Source organism: Carcharodon carcharias, chromosome 21 (genome assembly GCF_017639515.1).
Source record: "Carcharodon carcharias isolate sCarCar2 chromosome 21, sCarCar2.pri, whole genome shotgun sequence".
Taxonomy (NCBI): domain Eukaryota; kingdom Metazoa; phylum Chordata; class Chondrichthyes; order Lamniformes; family Lamnidae; genus Carcharodon; species Carcharodon carcharias.
In genome coordinates, this window is record NC_054487.1 from 23,828,910 (window position 1) to 23,847,375 (window position 18,466).

Sequence of the window (18,466 nt, forward strand, 5' to 3'; positions counted from 1 at the left end):
AAATTTGGTCATTACAGGGAGTTAGAAGATCGGAAAAAGATTCAACATCTCTTGGCCCTGGTGGGCCCTGAAGCAGAAGCAACCACTTACTTTCACAAAGAGCCACCACACAAGGTAATGCAATTACTCCATGGGCTGAGTGAAGGGACAGCTTTTCATCATTTTTGTATTCTGAGAACCCAATTGCAAAATTAAATTTATTCTGAAAGTGAATTCGTTGTAATTGTCCTTAACAAAAAACCCCCCACAAAGTTAGGGGGAAAGGGAATTAACTGGGACAGGGATCCAGAGCATGGAATTACTATGGTGTTCCATGCTGTTCCCTGTTTGCAATCCACAGGTATAGTGCCTCTGCCATCTCCCAGCATGCCCATGTTGGATCTGTGATTTTCTCCGCCCCTGCGTCAGGTGTGGGGTCTGTCATTTTGCTCCCTCCTCAACCATGTGTTGGATCTAAGATTTTTCTCCCCACCTTCATGGGTGCTAGCATTTAGCCTTGACCCTGTTGTCTTTCTGCTTCTTTTACTTGCCTCCCATGTGTCTGTCCCCAGCTCCCTCCAATGCTTGTTCAATGGTGACAGGAAAATTATTGGAAAAGGTTTATGGTAAAAGAAGCCACAATGATTTGAGGGAACACTTTTTTTTATACTAATGAGTGGTTAGGATCCAGAATGCACTGCCTGAGAGCACAGTGGAGACAGATTTAATTGTGGCTCTCAAAGGAGAATTGGATCATTACGTGAAGCGGATAAAATTGCATGGCCTTGGAAAAACTGGCAGGCGAGTAGCACTAGGTGAGTTACTCTTACAGAGAGCTGGCACAGGCACAAGGGGCCAAATGGCTTCTTTCTATGCTGTAACCTTTCTGTGATAAGTTCTGAGGGTCAGTATAAACCTTTATTTAAGAAGACACAAATTATCAAGGGCACTCGGCATGGATTTAAGGGAAGATCATGTCTGATCAAAGGTTCATCAGCCTGAAACGTAACTGTTTCTCTCTGCTTCCAGACCTGCTGAGTATTTCCAACATTCTCTGGTTTTATACCATGTCTGCCGATCATGATTTTTTGAGAAGTTACAGGAGGGGCTGTTCAGAGTTGTATGTTTGAGGAAGCCCACATGGCTTTAGCAAGGCATTTGACAAGGTCCCCAATGACAGATTGGACAGAAAACTAGGAGCCCATGGGGCAAGTTGGATCCAAATTGACTTGAGTGCAGGAAGCAAAAGCATTTTTGTGTGGAAGGCTGTTTCCAGTGGGGTTCTGTAGGGCTCATTGCTAGGTCCCTTGTCGTTTATGGTAGATAGTATAATGATTTGGTCCCAAATGTGGAAGTATGATTAAGAAGCTTGTAGATGATACAGAAATGGTCTTGAGTCTTGTGGCCACGAACCTTTCTCATTCGATCTCACTCGCCTCCCACCCTAATACAAACTTTTCCTTTTGTTCTTTTTCTTCCCCCTTTCACTGACTTAAAACCTTTTACATCTCTAACTTTTCCCAATTCTGATGAAGGGTCATCAATCTGAAGTTCTGTATTTATTTCTCTCCACAAATACAGAATCACAGAATTATTATAGTGCAGAAGGAGGCTATTCGGCCCGTTGTGCCTACACCGGCTCTCCGCTCTCCCCACCTTCTCCCCATAACCCTGCACATTGTTCCTTTTCAGATAGCAGTCTAATTCCCTTTTAAATGCCTCAATTGAATTTGCATCCATCATGCTCTCACTCTTAACCACTCGCTGTGTGCAAAAGTTTTTTCTCATCACTTTTGCCAATTACATTAAATCTGTTCCCTCTCATTTTTGATCCTTCCATAGGAATAGTTTCTCCATATCTACTGTTGCAGACCTGCTGAGTATATCCAATATTTTCTGTTCTCATTTCCAGTTTCAAGCACCTGAGAGTGGTGGATATTTGCAGTGAAGAAATTGATAGGGTTAGCTGTAATTATTGACATTGGTCTCCATGAGTTTGATCACTGTTAGTAATTCGAGAGGAATTCCAGTGATTTTGTTTTCACAATGAGCTAAATGTTTTGCCTTGCTCAGAAGGATATGTGACAGGGGAGGATTGATGCATGGTAGGCTGCATGTTTTTTTTTATTCATTCATGGGATGTAGGCATCACTGGCAGGACCAGCATTTATTGCCCATCCATAATTGCCCTTGAGAAACTGGTGGTGAGCTACCTTCTTTCTTGATCCGCTGCAGTCCATGTGTAGGTACACCCACAGTGCTGTTAGGGAGAGAGTTCCAGAATTTTGACCCAGCGACAGTGAAGTAACGGTGATATATTTCCAAGTCAGGATGGTGTGTGACTTGGAGGGGAACTTCTAGATGTTCCCAACTATCTGCTGCCCTTGTCCTAGATGATAGTGGTCGTGGGTTTGGAAGGTGCTGTCAAAGGAACCTTGGTGAATCCCTGCAGTGCATCTTGTAGACGGTACACACTGCTGCTACTGTGCATTGGTAGTGGAGGGAGTGAATGTTTGTGGGTGGGGTACCAATCAAGTAGGCTGCTTTGTCCTGGATGGTGTTGAGCTTCTTGAGTGTTGTGGGAGCTGCACTCATCCAGGCAAGTGGGGAGTATTCCATCATACTCCTGACTTGTGCCTTGTAGGTGGTGGACAGGCTTTGGAGAGTCAGCAGTTGAGTTACCCTCCATAGAATTCCCAGCCTCTGACCTGCTATTGTATCCACAGCATTTATATGGCTAATCCAGTTCAGTTCTTGGTCAGTGGTAACCCCAGGATGTTGATAGTGGGGGATTCAGTGATGGTAACACCATTGAATGTCAAGTGGTGATGTTAGAGATGATCGTTGTTTGGCATTTATATGGCACAAATATCAGCCCAAACCTGGATGTTGACAGGAAAAAAAAATTCTGAGGGTTGTTAGTCTTTGGAATTCCCTTCCCTTAAGAGCAGTGGAAGCTGGGTCATTGAATATTTTCAAGGCTGGTTAGACAGGAGTCATGTGGAGCAGGCAGGAAAGTGGAGTTAAGACCACTGTCAGATCTTATTGGATAGCAGAGCAGGCTCAGGGGCCGAATGGCTCCTATTTCTTATGATCTTAAGATCTTATGACTGCTTCTGAGGTACTGAACATTGTGCAAATATTGTGCAATCAGTGAACATCCCACTTCTGACCATATAATGAAGCAGCTGAAGATGGTTGGGCCTAGGACACTATCCTGAAAAACTCCTGCAGCTATGTCCTGGGATTGAGATAATTGACATCCTTCTCTCCGATTCCCATTGACTCCAGTTTTGCTAGGACTCCTTGATGCCACCATCACTCAGATTTTGATGTCAAGGGCAGTCACTCTCACCATACCTCTGGAGTTCAACTCTTTTGTCCATGTTTGAACCAAGGTTGTAATGATGTCAGGAGCTGAGTGGCCCTGGCGGAACCCAAACTAAGCGCCATTGTGCAGGTTATTGCTGAGTAAGTGCTGTTTGATGGCACTGTTGATGACACCTTGCATCTCTTTACTGATAATCGAGAGTAGACTGATGGGGTGGTAATTGCTCTGCTTTTTGTGACAATTTTCCACATTGCCAGTAAGGTGCCAATGTTGTAGCTGCACTGGAACAGCTTGGCTCAGGGTGCAGCAAGTTCTGGAGCATAAATCTTCAGTATTATTGCCGAATATTGTCAGGGCCCATTGCCTTTGTAATATCCAGTGCCTTCAGCCGTTTCTTGATGTCATGCGGAGTGAATCATATTGGCTGGAGACTGGCATCTGTGATGCTGGGGACCTCAGCAGGAGGCCGAGATATATCATCCACTCGGCACTTTTGCACTGACGTGCTGGGATGGGACGTGTTGAGGATGGGGGTATTTGTAGAGACTACTCCTCCAGTGAGTTGTTTATTGTCCACCACCATTCACAACTGGATGTGGCAGGACTGCAGGATGTAGAGCTGACCCATTGGTTGTGGGATCACTTAGCTCTGTGTATGGCATGCTGCTTTCGCTGTTTGGTGCGTAATTAACCCTATGTTGTAGGTTCACCCCATTTTGCAGAGGGCAGTTAAGAGTATGGATCTAGAGTTACATGTAAGCCAGATGGCAATTAGTGAACGGCATTAGTAAACCAGATGGGCTTTTATAACAGTCGACAATGAGGCTAGCTTTTAATTCCAGATTTATTAATTGAGTTCAAATTCCACCTGCTGCTGTGGGATTTGAACCCAGGTCCCCTGGGCCTCTGAATTGCTAGTCCAGTGACATTACCTGTATGCCACCACCACCACTTGCTTGTCACATATTTTGAATCATGGAATGGTTAGAGCACAGTTTTAGAGCATTTGATCCGCCGTGTCCGTGCTAACTCTCTGCAAAGAGCAATTTGCCCCAACCTGTCCCACTCGCCCACCTTTTTCCTGTAGTATCTTTGGATAATTATCGAATTCTGTTTTGAAGGGCTCAATTGAATCTGCTTCCACCACACTATCAGGCAGCGCATCACAGATCCTAACCAGTCATGGTGTAAACAGTTTTTCCTCATGTCGCCTTTGATTCTTTTGCCAATCATCTGAAATTGCTGTCCTCTGGCATTGACACTACCAATAGGAACAATTTCTCCCCATGTATTCTGTCCAGATCTCTCATAATTTTAAGCACTCTATCAAATCTCTTAATCTTTTCTTCTGCATGGAGAACAACTCAAGTAACTGAAGTTCCTTATCTCTGGAGCCATTGTTGTGAATCTTCTGTACCTCTCTAATGCTTTCAAATCCTTCCTAAAGTTTAGTGACCACAATGAGACACAACTCCAGCTGAGGCCAAATCAGTGTTTTGTACAGGTTTCCTAGGACCCCTTATGCTTAATTAACCACTTTCTCAACCTGTTCTGCCATCCTCAATGATTTTTCCACGCATACACCCAGAGGACACTGCTTCTTCCTCCTTTTTACAATTGTACTCTTTAATTTGCATTGCTTTCGTTGTTCTCCTTCCCAAAATGAATCACTTTACAATTCTCTACATTAAAATCATCTGCCAGCCATTCTACCAGCCTTCTAACACCTCTTGAAGTACATATCTACATATGAGTTAGGAGTAGGCCACTTGGCCCCTTGAGCTTGTTTGGCATTCAATAAGATCATGGCTGACCTGATTGTAACCTCCCTCCTACCCCGATAACCTTCACTCCCATAGTTATCAAAAATCTGTCTACCTCTGCCTTAAAAAATATTCAAAGACTCTGCTTCCTCTACCTTTTTGAAGAAGGGAGTACCAAAGACTCATGACCCCTAGAACTAGGTTCTCCCACAAGAGGAAACATCCGTTCCACATCCATCCTGTCAAGACTTCTCAGGATCTTATATGTTTCAATCAAATCACCTCTTACTCTTCTAAATTCAAGTGGATCCAAGCTTAATCTGTCCAACCTTTCCTCATAAGACAATCCTGGTATTAGCCTAGTAAACCTTCTCTGAACTGCTTCAAACACACTTACATCCTTCCTTAAATAAGGAGACCAATACTGTACACAATACTCCAGATATGGTCTCACCAGTGTCCTGTACAACTGAAATAAATCTCCCTACTTTTATATTTAATTTCCTGCTCAATAAATGGTAACATCCTATTAGCTTTCCTAATTACTTGCTGTACCTGCATACTAGCCTTTGTGTTTCACACACTCGGACAGCTGCATCCCTCCAAACCTCAGAGCTGTGCAATCTCTCACCATTTAGATAATATGCTTCTTCTTTATTCTTCCTGCCAAAATGGACAATTTCACATTTTCCCACATTATGCTCCATCTGCCAGATCTTTGCCTACTCACTTAAACTATCTATGTAACTTTGTAGCCTCCTTACGTCCTCTTCACAGCTTAGTTTCCTACCTATCTTTCTTTCATCAGCAAATTTAGCAAACATACCACCTGTCCCTTCATCCAAGTCATTTGTATAAATTGTAAAAAGTTGGGGCCCCAGCACTGATCCCTGTGGCACACCACTCATTACATAGTCACAGAGTCATAGAGGTCTACAGCACAGAAAAAGGCCCTTCAGCCCATTGAGTCTGTACCGGGCAAAGAAGTACCTAACTATTCTAATCCCATTTTCCAGCACTAGGCCCATAGCCTTGTATGTCATGGCATCGCAAGTGCACATCCAAATACTTCTTAAATTTTATGAGGGTATCTGCTTCTGCCTCCTTTTCAGGCAGTGAGTTCCAGGTTCCCACCACCCTCTGGGTGAAAAAATTCTTCCTCACATCCCTTCTAAACCTCCTGCCCCTTACCTGAAATCTATGCCCCCTGGTTATTGATCCCTCCACCAAGGGGAAAAGTTCTTTCCTGTCGACCCTATTGATGCCCCTCATAATTTTATACACCTCAACCATGATCCCCCTCAATCTCCTTTGCTCCAGGGAAAATAATCCCAGTCTATCCAATCTCTCCTCATAACTAAAACTCTCCAGCCCAGGCAACACTCTGGTAAATCCCCCCTGCACTATCTCTCGTGCAATCACATCCTTCCTATAATGCAGATTCCAGAACTGGACGCAATACTCTAGCTGTGGCCTAACCAGCGCTTTATACAGTTCCAGCATAACCTTCCTGCTCTTATATTCTATGCCTCGGCTAATAAAGGCAAGAATCCCATATGCCTTCTCAACCACCTTATCTACCTGTCTCACTACCTTAAGGGACTGGTGGACATGTACACCAAGATCCCTCTGATCCTTGGTACTTCCCAGGGTCCTACCATTCATCGTGTATTCTCGTGCCTTGTTTGTCCTGCCCAAGTGCATCGCCTTACAAAACAGTTTTTTCTTATGTTGCCTTTGGTTCTCTTGCCTATTCACTTCAAATTGATGTCGTGTTGTGACCTATCCTTCCACAAATGGGAGAAGTTTTTCTTTCATGGGATGTGGATCTCGCTGGCATGGCTGGCATTTATTGCCCATTCCTATTTGCCCTTGAGCTTGCTAGGCCAATTCAATGGGGCAGTTAAGAGTCAACCACATTAGTGTGGATCTGGAGTCACATATAGGCCAGACCAAGTAAAGGACCTTAGTAAACCAGTTGGGTTTTTACAACAATTGGTGATAATTCCCTCGAGACTAGTTTTCAATTCCAGTATTGGGCCATGGTGAGACTTGAGCCCATGTCCCAGAACGTTAGCCTGCTCCTTTGGATTATTAGTCCAGTTACATTCTCTCAGTGACATTTCAAATTATGCCACCGTCTTCCCTGTTACATCCTGCCAACCAGGAAACGGCCCTTTATGGCTACCCTCTGTTTTCTATTAGCTAGCCAATCTTCTACCATGCCAATATATTCCCCCCCTACGCTATGAGCTTTTATTTTCCGCAATAACCTTATCAAATTCCGTTTGGAAATCTGAGGCCTGTACATCCATCGGTTTCCCTTTATCCACAGTACATTTGAATCCTTCAAAGAACTGCAATAAATTTGTTAAACATGATTTCCCATTCACAAAGCCATGTTGACTCTGCTTGATTACTATGAACTTTTCCGAGTCCCTGCTATAACATCTTTAATAATAGATTCTACCATTTTCCCGACAGATGTTAAGCAAACTGGCCTATAGTTTCTTGCTTTCTGTCTCCCTCCCTTTTTGACTAAAGTCTATTGCATTTCTCCTTACAGTTCTCAATACTTCCAAGTTTTGTCATCCACAAATTTTGAAATTTTGTGCTGTATACCCAAGCCTAGTTTGTTTAATAGATTTCGAGAAGAACCGAGGTCCTAATGCTGACCTCTGGGGAACCCCACTATATACCTTCCTCCCTTTTCAACCTCTATTCTCTGTTTCTTGTCATTCAGCTGATTTATTATCCAAGCTGCTACTTATCTCTGGAGCCACTGTTTTGCATCTTCTGTACTGTCTCGAGTGCTTGTATATCCTTCCTAAAGTTTAATTCCATGAGTTCAAACTTTGCTGACAAGTCTTTAACAAATATCTTTTGGAAGCCCATGTATACCACATCAACAGCGCTACCCTCTTCAGTCCTCTCTTTTACATAAACAGTTAAACACAGCTTGTTCTGAATAAAATTGTGTTGGATTTAATTAATCCATATTTGCCCAAATGACAAGTTTGCCCTGAATAATGGTTTCTAAAAGCTTTCCTGCCACGTGAGAGGTTAAACTGACTGGTCTGTAGTTGCTGGGCTTATCCTAACAGCCTTTTCTTGAACAAGAGTGTAACATTTGCAATTCTCCAATTTCCTAGCACCATCCCTGTATATAAGGAGGCTGGGAAGATTATGGCTAGGGGACAAGGTTGAAAGGAGATATGATAGGAGGTATACAAAATGATAAGATGTCAGGACAGAGTAGATAAGGAGCAACTTCCCATTTGTGGAAGGATCAAGAATAAGAAGGCACAGATTTAAGCTAATTGGCAAAAGGAGAAATAGCAACATGAGGAGAAACCTTTTCATGCAGCCAGTGGTTCAGATCTGAAATGCACTGGTTGAGGGTGTGATTCAATTGAGACATTCAAAGGAAGAATGTGGAAGGCTATGGGGAGAAGGCGAGGTAATGGCATGAGGTAAATTGCTCCTGCAGAGAGTTGGCACAGACACGACCGAATGGCCCCCTTCTGTGCTGTAACAATCCTGTGAATCTGTTATGGTAAAAGCATGGATGAGAATTTGTTCAACCGATCAACTGAGGCATGGACAGTGATGGACAATGTTTGAGGTGGATGTAGGTGATGTAGCTGGTGGAGAGGGTATGGTTCAGGGTCAAACAGGACTCTCTCACTCTCTCTGCTGCTCCGTTAATCCCCACTGTGCGCTCTCCTTTCCCGCTGGTATCGCAGTAACCCTCCCGCTCCCTTTTGCCTGCATATGAAAATATGTAGCTTCGAGCAAGCATAAATGAGGCATATTGCATGTTCAACTGATAATCTTCAATTGATTGTTGGTGTAATTCTTTGCACACCTGGGATTGTTCAATAATCAATGGGTTGACAGGGCCCTCAACCATGCCCCATCCATCTCCTGTGCCTCTGCCCTCGCACCTTCCTCTCCCTCCCAGAACCATGATAGGCTCCCCCTTGTCTTCTCTTTTCACCCCACCAGCCTCCACGTTCAAAGGATCATCTTCCTCCATTTTCCGCCAACTCCAGCATGATGCCACCACCAAATACGTCTTCCCTTCTCTCTCTCACACACACACACACACACACACACACACACACACACACACACACACACACACACACACACACACACACACACACACACACACACACACACACACACACACACACTCCACTCCTTCATCACCCCCTACACTTCAGCCCTCTCCCATGGCATCTTCCCATACAATCGCAGAAGGTATAACACCTGCTCCTTTACTTCCACACTCCCTGCCAATCTCACCATCCAAGGGCCTAAACACTCCTTTCAAATGAAGCAGCATTTCACTTGCACTTCCCTCAATTTGATCTACTGCATTAACTGCACCTAATGTGGTCTCCTCTACAATGGAGAGACCAAATGCAGACTGGGTGACTGCTTTGAGGAACACCTTCGGTTTGTCCACAAGCATGACCCAGACCTTCTGGTTGCTTGCCATTTCAACACACCACCCTGCTGCCATGCCCACATGTCTGTCCTTAGCTTGCTGCAATGTTCCAGTGAAGCTTAACGCAAACTGGAGGAACACCACCTCATCTTCCGACTAGGCACTTTACAGCCTTCTGGGCTTAACATTGAGTTCAACAACTTCAGATCATGAACTCTCTCCTCCATCCTCACCCCTTTATGATCTCCTTTTTTCAAATATTTATTTTTAAATTTTTATGTATACTTTTTTCTCCGCCTATTTCTATTATTATTTTTAAAGCTATTTCCACTCATTGTTTTATCCCCGTCTTTTAGCCTATTTTGATCTTTTCTCCCAAACTCTCTCCTCTCCCCCACCCCACCCCCACTAGGGCAATCTGTCACTTACTTATCTTGCTTTCTACTCTTAATGTCACCATTAGCATCTCCTTTAGCCAGTAGCAACATCCCTTAGACCTTTTGTTTATGACATCTTTTGCAATCTCTCCTTTGCCTCCACCTATCACTGGCCTTCTGTCCAGCTTCAACTGCTCCTTAAACAGTATATATTTTACCACATTTCTACTTCTCTTTAGTTCTGAAGAAGAGCCAAACGGACACGAAACATTAATTCTGTCTTTCTCTCTACAGATGCTGTCGGACCTGCTGAGTTTTTCCAGCAATTTTTGTTTTTGTTCAGCAACTGCTGTCCAATCGCAGAATCGCATCTAACATTTGACATTGTGTTCTGAGACTTGCAAGCACAGGCTGGCTGAGAGTCACAGAACCTTTACAGTGCAGAAGGAGACCATTTGGCCCATCAAGCCTGCACTAGCTCTCTGAAAGAGCATTCCAACTAGTTCCACTCCCATGCCTTATCCCCGTAACCTTACGCATTATTTCTTTTCAGATAGCAATCCAATTCCCTTTTGAAAACCTTGATCGAACCTGCTTCCACCACCCTCTCAGGAAGTTTGTCCCAGACTCCAACCACCCTCTGGGTGAAAAAAGTGTTCCTCACATCACTTTTACTCCTTTTGCTAATTATTCTGAATCTATGCCCTCTAGTTCTTGATACTCCCTTGAGTGGTAACAATTTCTCAATATTTACGCTGTCTATATCCCTCAGGATCTTGAATACCTCCTTCAAGCCTCCTCTCAGCCTTCTTTTCTCCAAGGATAACAGTCCCGACCTCTCTAATTTATCCTCATAGCTACGGTTCTTTATCCTGGGAATCATTTGTGAATCTCCTCTGTACTCTCTCCAATGCCTTCACACCCTTCCTCAAGTATGGTGCCCAGAATTGGACTCCTGATGAGGTCTAATTCGTGTCGTATGCAAGTTCAACATGATCTAATGCCCCTATTAATAAAGCCTAAGATACCGTATGCTTTATTAACTACTCTCTCAACATGCCCTGCCATCTTCAATGACTTAGATGCTATCTGTTTCTGCACCTCCTTTTGCGTTTCTTCCTTTACTTTAAACTGTCTCACCCTATTCCTCCTGCCAACTTGAATCACCTCACACTTCTCTGCATTGAACTTCATCTACCACTTGTCTAGCCAGTCCACCAAGACGCCTATGTCCTTTCGAAGTTTAAGACTATCTTCATCACAGTTGACAACATTTCCAATCTCCGTATCATCTGCTCATTTTGAAATCATACTCTGCACACCACATCTTAGGTCATTAATATATTTCAGGAAAAGCAAGGGCCCCAACACTGACCCCTACGGAACTCCACTACAGAACTACTTCCAATCTGGAAAAGCAACCATTTATCACTACGAAAACAGAATTACCTGGAAAAACTCAGCAAGTCTGGCAGCATCGGCGGAGAAGAAAAGAGTTGACGTTTCGAGTCCTCATGACCCTTCGACAGAGTTCTGTCGAAGGGTCATGAGGACTCGAAACGTCAACTCTTTTCTTCTCCGCCGATGCTGCCAGACCTGCTGAGTTTTTCCAGGTAATTCTGTTTTTGTTTTGGATTTCCAGCATCCGCAGTTTTTTTGTTTTTAACCATTTATCACTACTCTGTTTCCTGTCACTCAGCCAATTCCTTATCCAAGTGTCTACTTTCCCTTTTATTCCATGAGCTAGAATTTTGCTGTCAAGTCTAGTGTGTGGCATTGTGGTCAAATGTCTTTTGAAAATCCATATACACCAACATATACATCAACGGCATTTCCCTTATCAACCTTCTCTGTCACTTCCTCAAAAAGACTCCATGTTAGTTGAACATAATTTTCCCTTAATGAATCCATGTTTGCTTTTCTTAATTATTCTGCACTTGCCTAAATCATTATTGATTTTGTCCTGAACTATAGCTTCCAGAAGTTTCCCTACCACTGAAGTCAAACTGGTCTGCAGTTGCGGGCTTTATCCTTGCTCCCCTTTTTGAACAAGGGTGTAACATTCGCAATTTTCCAGTCTTCTGGCACCACCCAGTGTCTAAGACAGACTGGAAGATTATCACCAGTGCCTCTGCAATTTCCACTCTCATTTCCCTCAGTACCCTTGGATGCAACTCATTCGGTCCTGGTACCTTATCTATTTTAAGTAAAGATAGCCTTTCTAACACCACCACCTTCTCAATTGTTAATTCTTCTAATGTACTGTTATCTTTCTTGCCTTTGCCTGGGTAGCATCTTCTTCCTTAAAGACAGATGCAAAGTACTCATTTAATACCTCTGCTACTTCTCTTGCCTCCACATGCAAATCTCCTTTTTTATCCCTAATCCTACTCTTTTGCCACCCTTTTACTGTTTATATGCTTATAGAAAACCTTCAGATTCCCTTTTATATTAACTGCCATTCTCATTTCATGCTTTATCCTGGCTTTTCTTATTAGTTTCTTCACTTTCCCTCTGGTACTTCTATGTTCTGCCTGATTCTCCATTGTATTTTCTACCTGACATCGTGCGTGCACTTCTTCCTTTTCATCTTCACCTTCATCTCCCTCGTCATCCAGGGCATCCTGGATTTATTTGTCCTACCTTTCCCCTTCAAGGGAACATACCTTGACGTGGCCCTCAGTACTTTTTCTTTGATTCATTGTTCAGCCAGCGTCTTTTTTTGCCAACATTGGATTCCAACTCACTTGACTCAGGTGTATGTTCATCCCATCAAAGTTGGCTTTCCCCCAATTAATTATCCCTGCTCTGGATTCTTCTTTGTCCTTTTCCATGGGTGACCTAAACCTTATGATATGATCACTGCCCCCTTAATGCTGTCCCGCTGGTATTTGATTCACTTGGGCCAACTCATTCCTCAAAACCAGTGCCTGCCCTCTCGTTGGACTGGAAACATATTGCTGAAGAAAATTATCTTGAATACATTCCAGGAACTCACCCCCCTCTTGTCCTTTTGCACTATCCCAGTCTATGCTTAGGATAATTGAAGTCCCTCATATAATTCTTTCCCGTCTCTGTAATTTCTTTGCAAATTTGTTTATCTCCATCCCTTCCACTAGTTGATGGTCTATATACTATACCGATCAATGTTGTTGCATTTTTTTTTTTGCTTCCTTACCTCTAGCCAGAGAGATTCTGTTCTTGACCCCTCTGGAGCATCCTCTCTCTCCAGTACCGTAATACCACCTTTAACCAACATTGCCACTCCCCCCGACTTCCTTTCCACTCACATCTTGTACCCAGGAATATTTAATGCCCAGTTCTGCCCTTCTTTGAGCCAGGCCTCTGTTATAGCAAGAATACAGCTCAGTTGGCTGAACAGCTGGTTTGTGATGCAGAGTGACGCCAACTGCATCCCTGTACCGACTGAGGTCACCCATGCCTTCTGAACCTCGCCCCTTGCCTGAGGTGTGGTGACCCTCAGGTTAAACTCACCACAAGTCACCTCTCTCTGATGAGAGAGCAGCCTATGGTCCTCTGGGACTACAGCGACTTTTGCTTTTCTTCATAATTCCTTTTGTCAACCTGTGTCTGTAGTTCACCAATCTTATTAACCACCTTATTATTCACATACATGCAGATTAACCCTGATTTATACTTTTTTATTTCCCCCCCTTATTCTGACCCCATCTAATGACTTACTGCTGCCTACTCTAATTCTATCAAGCTCTCCAAGTATTCTGTCTACCTTGATACTACTCTCTGATATATCCTTCTTATCAGCTAATACTTCTCTAGTTCCCACTGCCAGCTTTTCTCCTCTCCACCCTGAATTTTCCCTCAGGTTCCCATCCCCTCCCCAACAGCACTAGCAAACCTCCCCACGAGGACATTAGTCCCAGTCCCGTTAAGGTGTAATCCGTCCTTCTTGTACAGGTCCCACCTGCCCAAGAAACGGTCCCAATGCCTCAGAAATCTAAAGCCTTCCCTCCTACTCCATTTCTAAATGGTACAATTTGAAGGAATAGCCCGAGTTGAGAGACCCGGTGCATCATCACAAATCTTTGGTGGCAGGGCAAGTTGATAATGTTAAGAAAATGCATGAAGCAGTCAGTTTTATAAATACAGCTATTGAACATGAAAACAAGGAAGTAATGCTAAATCTTAAATTGCTAGCTATGCCACAGTACTATGTTCAATTCTGGACACCCAAGTTTTTGGAAAGATGCCAAAGCCTGGAGAGGATTCAGATTAGGTTTACCAGAAATGAGGGACTTGAGTAATGTGGATGTATTGGGGAAGCTGAAATTGTTTTCTTTAGAGCAGGGAAGGTTAAAGATGTGTCAAAAAAAGATGAGCGATTTTGACAGAGCAAATAGGGAGAAAGTGTTTCCTTTGACAAATAATTAGAGATCACAGATAGAAATAATAGCCACTTGATAGTACAGAAGCTGAGTACTACCGGAAATGGGGGCTTGCAGAGCTTTTTGCCTTGCACTCATCAGGACAGGCACAAGAATTTGGAAACTGAGTACAGGAGATTTATTTATAATAAATAAATAAAAACATTTATATTCCAAGTTAAAAGATTTACTAATATATATGTATGTATAAAATCTTTGGTGTTTGTGCTATCTTATCTATCTAAAGAAGAAAATCCTAAGAAAATTCAATACAAGTACAAAAGGCAAGGTTCCAACATGACTGCATCATCTAATAAAAGGAGTTAATCAGAATTAAAAAGAAACCGGAAGATCAAAAAGTAGCCATTGAGAAAATCTCAAAGAACACTCAAAAAATATTTTGACCTCAGCCTTGACTCCTCTTAGTGAACCTCTCTGAATTGTTTCCAATGCAAGTATATCCTCCCTAGAGAGACCAAAACTGTACGTAGTACAACCTCACTAGCTTATACAATTGTAACAAGACTTTCCTCCTTTTATACTCCGACCCCCTTGCAATAAAAGCCAACATTCCTTGTGCCTTCCTAATTTATTGCTGTGCCTGCATACTAACTTTTGTGATTCAGGTACCAAGGAAACCCAGATCCCTCTGCACCACAGCATTCTGCAGTTTCTCGCCATTTAAATAATATGTTTGTATACTCTGATTTGCTATTTATCCCACCAAAGTGGACACGTTATACTCCACCTGCCAAATTTTTGATCACTTGCTTAATCTATCTATATCATTTGCAGATTTCTTGTATCCTCCTCACATCTTGCTTCCCTAACTATCTGCAAATTTGGCTACAATACAGAGAGCTGCTTCATCCAAGTCATTAATATAGATTGTAAATAGTTGAGACCCCAGCACTGTTGCACTCCACTAGTTACAGTTTGCCAATCTGAAAATGTCCTATTTACTTCTAAGCCAATTCTCTCCCCATGCTAACATATCAGCTCCAACGCCATGACCTCTTATCTTGCGCAGTAACCTTTTATGTGACACCTTATGGAATGTCTTTTGGAAATCCAAGTGCACCACATCTACAGATCCCCCTTTATCCACCCTGCTTGTTACATCCTCAAAGAATTTGTCAAACATGATTTTGCTTCCACAAAACCATTTTGATTCTGCCTGATTGTATTATGGCTTTCTAAATGTCCTGCACCAACCTCCTTAATAATACATTCTAGCATTTTTCTAAAGACATATGTTAGGCTAACTGGTTTACAGAGAAAGCAAGATTGTACGAGAAGACTGCGTGAATGAGAAGAAGGTTGAGACTGGGGAATTAATATTGGAAAAGAATGAAACGGCAGAGACTGTGAACAAATATTTTCGCATGGTTCATCTCTGACACTTCCCTTCCCTTCCTTCACCTCTCTGTCTCAATTTCTGGTGATAGACTGTCCACCAATATTCATTATAAGCCTACCGACTCCCACAGCTACCTTGACTACAGCTCCTCACACCCCGCTTCCTGTAAGATTCCATCCCATTCTCTCAGTTCCTTTGCCTCCGTCGCATCTGTTCTGATGATGCCACTTTCAAAAACAGTTCCTCTGACATGACTTCCTTCTTCCTTAACCGAGGTAATCCACCCATGGTGGTTGACAGGGCACTCAACTGTGTCCGGCCCATCTCCCGTGCATCCGCCTTCACACCTTCCTCTCCCTCCCAGAACCATGATAGTGTCCCCCTTGTCCTCACTTATCACCCCACCAGCCTCTGCATTCAAAGGATCATCCTCCGCCATTTCCGCCAACTCCAGCACCAAACACATCTTCCTTTCACACCTCCCGGTGGCATTCCGCAGGGACCATTCCCTCCGGGACACCCTGGTCCACGCCTCCATCACCCCCTACACCTCAACCCTGCCCCACGGCGTCTTTCCGTGTAACCGCAGAAGGTGCACCTTTACTTCCCCCTCCTCACCGTCCAAGGGCCCAAACACTCCTTTCAAGTGAAGCAGCATTTCACTTGCACTTCCCTCAATTTAGTCTACTACGTTCACTGCTCCCAATGCAGTTTCCTCTACATTGGAGAGACTAAACACAGACTGGGTGACCGCTTTGCGGAACACCTTCGGTCTGTTCGCAAGCATGACCCAGACCTCCCTGTCGCTTGCCATTTCAACACACCACCCTGCTGTCATGCCCACACATCTGTCCTTGCCCTGCTGCAGTGTTCCAGTGAAGCTCAACGCAAACTGGAGGAACAGCACCTCATCTTCCGACTAGGCACTTTACTGTCTTCCGGACTGAATATTGAGTTCAACACCTTTAGATCATGAACTCTCTCCTCCATCCCCACCACCTTTCCGATCCCCTTTTTCCAATAATTTATATAGATTTTTCTTTTCCCACCTATTTCCATTATTTTTAAATGTATTTCCGTCCATTGTTTTATCTCTATCTCTTAGCCTGTTTCAATCCCTACCCCCCACCCCACCCCCCACTAGGGCTATCTGTCCCTTGCTCGTCCTGCTTTCTACCCTTAATGTCATCATTAGCACATTTCTTAGCTAACATCACCACCGTCAACACCTCATTGTCATTTTGTCCATGACATCTTTTGGCAATCTCCACCTATCGCTGGCCCTCTATCCAGCTCTACCTGTCCCACCCCACCCTTAAACCAGCTTATATTTCACTTCTTTTCTATTTTTCCTTAGCTCTGGTGAAGAGTCATATGGACTCGAAACGTTAACTGTATTTCTCTCCGCAGATGCTGTCAGACCTGCTGAGTTTTTCCAGGTATTTTTGTTTTTGTTTTGGATTTCCAGCATCCGCAGTTTTTTGCTTTTAACAAATATTTTATATCTGTCTTCACAGTGGAAGACAGAAAAAGCATCCCAAAATAGTATAAACTCTAGGGGCAAAAGAGAGGGAGGAACTTGAAACAATTACCATCACGAGAGAAAAAGTACTCGGATGACTAATGGCTGACAAGTCCCCAGATCTGACGTGGGCCCATCAGGTGTCAGCCATTTCCTTCCGTTTCCCGTTATTAATTTCCCAGTCTCACCCTCTAAGGGACCAACGTTCACTTTAACTACTTTTTTCCTTTACAAGTACATGTAGAGGCTTTCAGTAGCTGTTTCTATAATTCTTGCTAGTTTTCTCTCATACTGTAATTTCTCCCTCTTTTTTAGCCATCTTTTGCTAGTTTCTAAAATTTTCCCAATCTTCTGGCCTACCACTAATCTTCGCAGCATTGTATGTTTTGAGGGATATAGTGGCGTAGTCGTACCGTCAATAATGTTCTAAGGATCAAAGCAAAATGCTGTGGATGCTGGAAATCTAAAATAAGAACTGAAAATGCTGGAAAAACTCAGCAAGTCTGACAGCATCTGGAGAGAGAAACAGAATTAATGTTGCGAATCCATATGACTCCAGAGCTAAAGAAAAATAGGAATGTGATCGAATTTATGCTGTTTAAGGGGGTGGAGCAGGTAAAACTGGATAGAAGGTCAGCGATAGGTGGGTACTAAGGAGAGATTGACAAATGTCATGGACACAAGACAAAGGGAGTATTAATGATCCTGGTGAAGAATAAAAAGGTGCTGATAGTGGCATCAAGGTAAGATAGTAGAATGTGTTAATAGGGTCAGTGCTCTGAAAGAACAATGTGGAACAAGTGACAGATGGCCCTTTTGGGAGGGGAGAGAGTGGTGGTTGGGGAAAAAAGATAGAAAAAGGGATTTTAAGAAGAGATAAAACAATAAATAAAAATAAAAGCGAATATAACATTCTATTTTTGTTGTATTCTATTTATTTTCTATTCACTTATTTTTATTCATTCATTCAACCTTGCAGAATGGCAACGTCAACATAGCTAACTGTGACAACCTATGTTTTGGTGTGACAAATGTTGAGGTCACATGTTCTTTGGAAAATAGTTCAGACAGAGGAATGGAGGGGTTTGGGTTAACAAATAAACAAATCACTAAAAGTAGACATGCAGGTTAGTAAGCAAATTGTAAAGCAAACAACGTTTGTTCATTTCTGGAGGGATAAAATTGAAAAGCAGAGAAGTTCTGTTAAATCTGGTACTTCTGTAATCCTTAATTAGACCTCACTTAAAGCACTGTAAACTGTTCTTGTCTCCATAA

At 43.0% G+C, this 18,466-nt stretch overlaps 1 protein-coding gene across 1 annotated transcript in view; it reads left to right on the plus strand.

The window, feature by feature from the left end:
- Positions 1–18,466, plus strand: part of ccdc77 (coiled-coil domain containing 77) — an 84,191-nt gene that overhangs the window by 12,952 nt on the left and 52,773 nt on the right. The window contains exon 4 of the mRNA XM_041216108.1: positions 18–114. Coding sequence (XP_041072042.1) covers positions 18–114 — 97 coding nt within the window. The remainder of the gene's footprint in view (positions 1–17; positions 115–18,466) is intronic.